At 44.4% G+C, this 6750-nt stretch overlaps 1 protein-coding gene across 2 annotated transcripts in view; it reads right to left on the bottom strand.

The window, feature by feature from the left end:
• LOC135388573 (glycerophosphocholine phosphodiesterase GPCPD1-like) overlaps window positions 1-1698 on the bottom strand; it is a 305097-nt gene extending 303399 nt beyond the window's left edge. For both annotated transcript variants that reach the window (XM_064618194.1, XM_064618193.1), the window contains exon 1: window positions 1533-1698. In XM_064618194.1, coding sequence (XP_064474264.1) covers window positions 1533-1569 — 37 coding nt within the window. In that variant the 5' untranslated portion in view covers window positions 1570-1698. The remainder of the gene's footprint in view (window positions 1-1532) is intronic.
• Window positions 1699-6750: the final 5052 nt, after the last annotated feature.

Consider the following 6750-nt stretch of genomic DNA (forward strand, 5'->3'; position numbering starts at 1 on the left):
TATCTGCTTCCCGATAACATTAGCAGACGGCCTGGCGAAGCGCGGGAAACAGTAGGGAAGTGCTGCAAATGATTAGGGAACTGCAAGAAGAACCAGCCTAAACCTGTTCAGTTCATTGGTTTAGTCTTGTGTCTGTGTCACCCTTTCTCTTTGGTACATGCTTCATTTTTACGGCAGCAATGACAGTAGTTGCATCTGTGATATTCCGCTTGATCCAGTGCAACATCGTAGCTCTAAAAATATCTCTTACATCCTAGGTGATGCTTTGTGATTTCTGACTGCATAAATTTTCCAACAGCTCAAATGTAATGCCAATAGAGATTCAAGAGGTTATGTTCAACTTAGCTAAATATCAAACAACCAATAACTTCGGAAAAAAGGTCCTTACGTAAAATTCGAACTTGGATCCTCCTGATTTCCTATTTTCTTTTCCCCCTGATTTCTAATTTGTTTGTGTTGTCTATGTTTGTGGCCTGCCTCAACTAATTCTCCTTATTTACGTCGTGTACATTAGGTAAGTGTGCCCTTTAAAACATGGGAATATGCAAACTACAGTTCGGTTGGGGTACGTTCGCAGGCTTAGCTAGGTGACTGCAAAACGGATTTACAGTGGGCGAGGAGTACGACGACTTCAATTATAGTAATGTACGTTGTGTAATGTCCTGTTATATATGACTGTTGTTGAACAAGAAAGCACACATACCTGTTTGCTTCACAGTCCGCGATGTATTAACGATGTCTCCATCCGTCAAATGTGGGCACACTCCGTGAGCGAAGTGACCAGTTTACAAAGGGCTAGCTTACAAACTGTTGAAACTGTGTGCTAGTACTGTTGGTGTTGAGTTATAACTGGAAGCGCTAAGATAAATACACAGAGATAACCACAAAAGATTATCCAAGCGTCGCACTGGCGTTTTGCAGCTGAGTCGGTGTGTGTTCGTGTCTCCGTACGTGTTTAACTCTGCACTTCCAGTTCCAGCGTCTGCAAATGATACCTCGATCTTATATAATAATTTGTACGGCACGGCACAAACGGGATTTCACAATTCTGCCCGGCAAAACACAGCGGGAACCTCGAGCCAAAGCGGAAGCGATTGTCTTCCGTGTCCGGCGATTGGTTCCTCCGCAGGGATTCTGTGTGACGTTTTGACCGTTTTGGGGGCGAGGGACATCCGTTTCACCGTCGTCTACTCTTGCTGCACGTTTGTTCAAATTGCGTGCAAAGTATGACGTTGTCTGAAGTGAAATTTTCGCCGTCGTGAAGATTGTCGGCCGTGTGATACATGTATCACACGGCCGACAATCTTCACGACGGCGAAAATTTCCACCCACACCAAAAAAATCCCACACCAAAGTTTCGGTTTGCATGCCGCTGCGTGCGACAGTCCCTTAGGAAGAAAAAAACTTTCTGAACTGTTCTTCGTTATAGTAAGCACCTGGCGGCAGGACGAAGACATCGTGCCGAATGCCCCAGGGTCTTTGTTGCATTTGTCTATAAAAACACAACGCGCATACTTATGCGAACAACTTACCATGCTCTTGATTCTGCTCTAGGTAACGTGAAGCCATTCTCAGTTCGCTCTCGATAATATTCGTCTTGGGAATATGTTTCTACAAAGCAAAATTGCACCCGAAAACGCTGCACTTACAAGCACGCACTCATCTTCTTTGCGCGCGCTTTTATGACCATGCCTAGGGTTGTTGTCTCAAATAGTGATTGAGCTGGCCGATGGTACAGATGAAACTTCGTCCTGTTGTCCTTTGTCTCCTGGTTTCTACTTCTCATCCTGCATAGATGTCGCTTTCAGCATTACTTGCAAAATGTGTGGAGCACTAATTACAGAATCCTCACCGTATACTCGTACTCATAGTACGGTGACTTTATTTTACACAACTTTATTTTATCATGATGATTGACGGGTATCACCGCCAGGGGCGATACAGGGGCTAAATAGGAAAGCACGCCTTTTCGTCCCTAATGGTCGAAAAAGTGACACCGATGACTGTATCATGTTCGCGCAATGGGGTGTAATGTTTTAATGGTTGTGCTCACCACACGCACATATAGCGAATTCGGGTGGTCATTTCCTAGTAACTTTTTTTTGCCAGATCCCGCCTGTGCTCGCCACTTTTGCAAAATCTCGCACGTTCGCGCGCCTTCCGAGCACTAGGAAGTTGCAGCACTATTTTCGCCGGACCTCGACACGACCGGGCAGCGAAATTCCGTAACGTAGTCTAGTATACGCATAGGAGAATGCGCTGCATCCCTATTGGTTGACGCTGCGGCAGCGTTAAAACCAACCGCAGCCAGAAACGGACGGAGTCGCCATCGCGGCCAGCATGGCGGCCAGTGTGTTTTTACCAACTGCAATGCGAACTGAATTATTGCGAAGGGAGGTGCAAGGAGCACAGAAGGTGGGAGATGAATTAAGTACTTCTCGTATACTACAGTGTTGCAATGGTGAAAGTTTGCGGTCAGTCTCTGTTCCGTGTGGTGTTTCCTGTTGTTTGGCATGTGTGTGTTTGTGTGTGTATGCAGCGCGAGCCGTGTAAGCCATTGATCAACTAGGACGCACCCAACCCAATAAACCAAAAACTCTAATGAGCATCCAGAGGATGGTACACAGTGTAGTAGATATCCAGGCATGTCCACATTCCATTCCATTATGGATCGTCGGAAGCTCGTCCATGATTGTGTAAATGCATGTCCTGGAAGTACCTGCTGGACATCTGTCACATCCTGTGGACGTGTTTGTGAGGCACTGTGATGTCTAATATACACCCGAATTGCAAATAAACTTTTTCGGGTATTTTGTGTGTATGAACAGCGCAAATGCCGTACCCGTGGCCGTACCCCACCCGAAAGAGCCTGGGCATTTGTGAGTAGTCGCTATTTCCGTACTGGATGAAACATATACTAAAATACAAATAGTTGCGGGATGTTTAGTGGGGCCGAGAACGTTTGTAACGGTGACAAGGACGCCTTTCTGCAATGAATATGTACGTCTGCAATCAGTCAAACTACCCGCTAACGTTTCTGACAATCCTTCCTGACAAATATTGTGTTTGTAATTCAGGCTATTGCCTATGATGAGGTTACCTACTGAGTGAAGCTGTCAAACTGATAGGTGTTTTGTGTTGGTGGAAGAGTGCTACGTAAATACTTTGCAGAGAGCAGGAAGCGAACAATGGAAAACCTTGCTTTTACTGACGAGACGAGGTTCTAGAAAACCGAAAAAATCCTGACGCGTGCCAAATAAGCTTCATCACAAGATATTCCAACGCACTTCCAAACATCAAAGCCATTCTACAGAAGCACGAGCCCCTCCTCCAAAGCAGTGACCGACTTAGCAATATATTCACAAATCCCATACAGGTGACATACCGACGCGCAAAAAACCTGGCAGACTCCTTGGCCAATGCCAAAATCAGCAAAACGAGCACCCCGTACACGGGAACACGACCCTGCAACCTCCCGCGCTGCAAAACATGCAAGCACGCTCAACACGCTAACTCCATCAAAAGCACTGCGAGCAATTACACCCATCCCGTTAACCACGCATTCACATGCACAAGCTCCAATGTCATATACTGCACTGAATGCGGTGACTGCTCTATGCAATACATTGGTGAAACCGGCCAACAAATGAACAACCGCCTTACCGGACACAGAACCGACACGTCCAACAAACTCCCCAAAGCAGTCGCCGAACACTTGAACGTTCCTGGTCACAATTTTGACAACATTAAACTGTATATTCCAGAAACCGGGTTTAGATCCACACGTGACAGACGTGATAGGGAGTCTTATCTCATATACAAGTTCAACGCTCTTCACCCGTCCGGTATCAACATATCACAAGGCACCCTAGAAACACTTCACAAATAAAATAGGCTTTTCCCTTCTACCTCCATTATCATCTGTTATGTTCTGCATGGCCACTGCTTTCTACTTTCTTTATTGCATGCCGCAACTTTGCATTACAAAAAAAAGAAAAAACAACCCTTTGCTGGTCTGGAATTTTCCCCACGTAACCACTAACCTCCTTATCTTTCGCTATGCTTGAGAATTCTTGCCTGTTGTCCCGTTTCGTCCACGTGTTCGTGAACCTTCCATTTTTCTGTAACCGGTCTGTAGCCTAAATCACTACGTTCACATAATCCCCTCCACACTCTAACAAATCAGCCATTCACTCCGGCCGTAAAAGCCCGTACGGAACCTTTCTTCCCTCCGGGCTGTTGACCCACAATTCGCATGAACCTTTAAACACGTCACACCTAACCCTTTAAATACCATGCCAATGATGAGGACGGTGCCCAGAAGACGAACAGTCTCTGTTCGAAATATCGGCGGCTTCTGTCCTGAGGCAACTCCCTTCCTATATTCTACCAGTTCGCTGGATTTCTACTCATCTACTTGCTTTTACTTGTTCTCCAGTTTTTCACGTTCTGACAAGATAGATTCGCTTTCTTCTAGCACTATGCAAAAATTGCTATTAAATTGATAGTCGAACCAACGTTTCGTGAACGTCTCACAAGTTTGTACCATCCATTATACGTTCATTGCATCTGCAAAAAGGACGCAGAGGACGTCTAGAACAAGGGTACAATGAATGTCCCATAGAACTCACCGTTTACAACGCACTAACTGTACGTATAATATATATTGATTAGACGCATCCTTCGGTCTCAGATGTTTAGATATTTCTGGTACGTCTAACAGGTGTTTGTGGTTTACTGGGAAGTGTCAATAAACTCAACGTCCGCTGAAGACGCAAGAAATAGAATCCAAAATTCGTTGCGTTTTCTTAATTGCATTTCTCGCGTCTGGCCTCAGGTTATTGACAGTAGGTAGTACAACCACTAACCATACCACACGTCTTTTTGCTTTGGTGGGATTTTGAATATGGCCAAAGTATTCCGTATAGCGAAACATGTAGGGAACTACTATTTTCATTTCGACTGTGTTCCGTACATTTGGCGAGAGAATTTAAGTAGAATTTAAGTGTGCTGCTATTCTTGCGCCCTCAGTCGACGATTGAAAGGATGTAGTTAATTTGTGTGGTTTCGCGAGTAGTATTGCAAGCTTCCCCCCCCCCCCCAAATAAAGGGGGGACGATGGGAGTGCTCATGTATGTCTTCCCTGTACCTGGATGCTAGATTCTAGCAGTCTAGAAGAGTTGTTTTTTATTTGTTGTCGTCCATGTGAATAAAAGAGCCTATATACGAATTATTACCAGGTGTATGTCATGCTTATTGAGAGGGCATCTGGTCCTCTACTTGTGGTCACTATGCACCAGGTACCCTGAGCAGCCTTTTCTTTTGTGTGCTTGTGACCTGAAACTGCGCGTACACGTTCCAATAAACTGCAGGTCGCAGCACTTGTCCAGTTACCATGGGCCATTTGGTGATTGTGCGAGTGACTGTACGGCAACTGAAACTTATTTTTCTGAATCAGATGATGTAACTTATATCAGATAATGCAGCTTACTGTAACTTGTACTTTTTAGTAACTTTTCCCAAGATTGCTAATTACGCATCTTGAAGTCAGAGTACTCATCATTCTCTCGTATTGCACGTGCACACACCATGTGCTCGTTTTAAGATGATTTTGAAGCTAGAACCAGTCTGCAGCTCATGCATCCAAAGCTGAATGTTGTGGTTTTGCATTTACAGGTAGCAATACACAGCAAAGTCTTCACAGGGCAGAAGCTGCAATGGGTCTTTAATGTGTCATGCTATGTTTTCACATAAGTCGGTCCTCTTTGGCATCTGTAATAGTAAGATTCAAGTGCATTTCAATGTTTTGTCCGCTGCAGAATGAATGTTCCAGTCTGCGCAGCTCCCCACAATATTCACTCCATCGTATTAATTTCTCACAACACTCCATCTACTGAAAGTATAATAAATATGTATTTGGAAACAACACAGTGGCGTCTAGGGTGTTTTAGTGTACCAAATTTTTCTGTGATGTGCTGGCATGACAGAAAATTGACAAAGTTGTTGGTATTATGGCCTCACATCAGGATGCATTTTCCAATGAGCAACACCCACTGCTGTTTTGCATTTTGCAAGAATGCTTGTATATGTGATCTGTAGGAGTCATGGGGCAGGACTTGGAACTCTTCCTTTGCTTTTTCCAAGCCATCTGCAGTGTCAGCATCGCCAAAGTTGTTGGTGTTATGGCCTCGCGCAGACTTGTACGTACTCAAAATATTCTGATATTCTACGCAATACCTTTTGCGACAAGTATTCTTAAAGCATTCAAAATACTTCTCACTAGTTGCTGCTCAGTACTCGAAACATTTTCCTTCCTCGTCAAGCCGTATCCCGTATACTTCCCCGCAGTGTCAAGATTTTCAGCTCACTGGAACTTCCCTCTTTTTTCTTTTTTATGCTTTTTGGGAATTCATGCCTCTGTCAATTATCCTCCTGTACAATAGGATGGGATATGATTCCCATGCTTGATATGATATGATATGATTCCCAATAGCATAGTATTCCCATGCTTGGCATTGCTTGCCAATAACTCGACCCCTTCATCAGAAAACTGTTCCTATTTATGTTCCCAGGTGAATCCCCAGGGGAGTAGGTACAAAATAATCATGGCATTTATTTCCTTGGTCACCAAAGCAATAAACACGCCCCAGAAGTTGAAAGACCCGAGCAGCCATACAGGAGGGGTTACGAAGTTTTGGGTCAGAACATATCACCAAACTTTACTTGAGTTCACCAAATTACACAAGACAT

Source organism: Ornithodoros turicata, chromosome 3 (genome assembly GCF_037126465.1).
Source record: "Ornithodoros turicata isolate Travis chromosome 3, ASM3712646v1, whole genome shotgun sequence".
Taxonomy (NCBI): Eukaryota; Metazoa; Arthropoda; class Arachnida; order Ixodida; family Argasidae; genus Ornithodoros; species Ornithodoros turicata.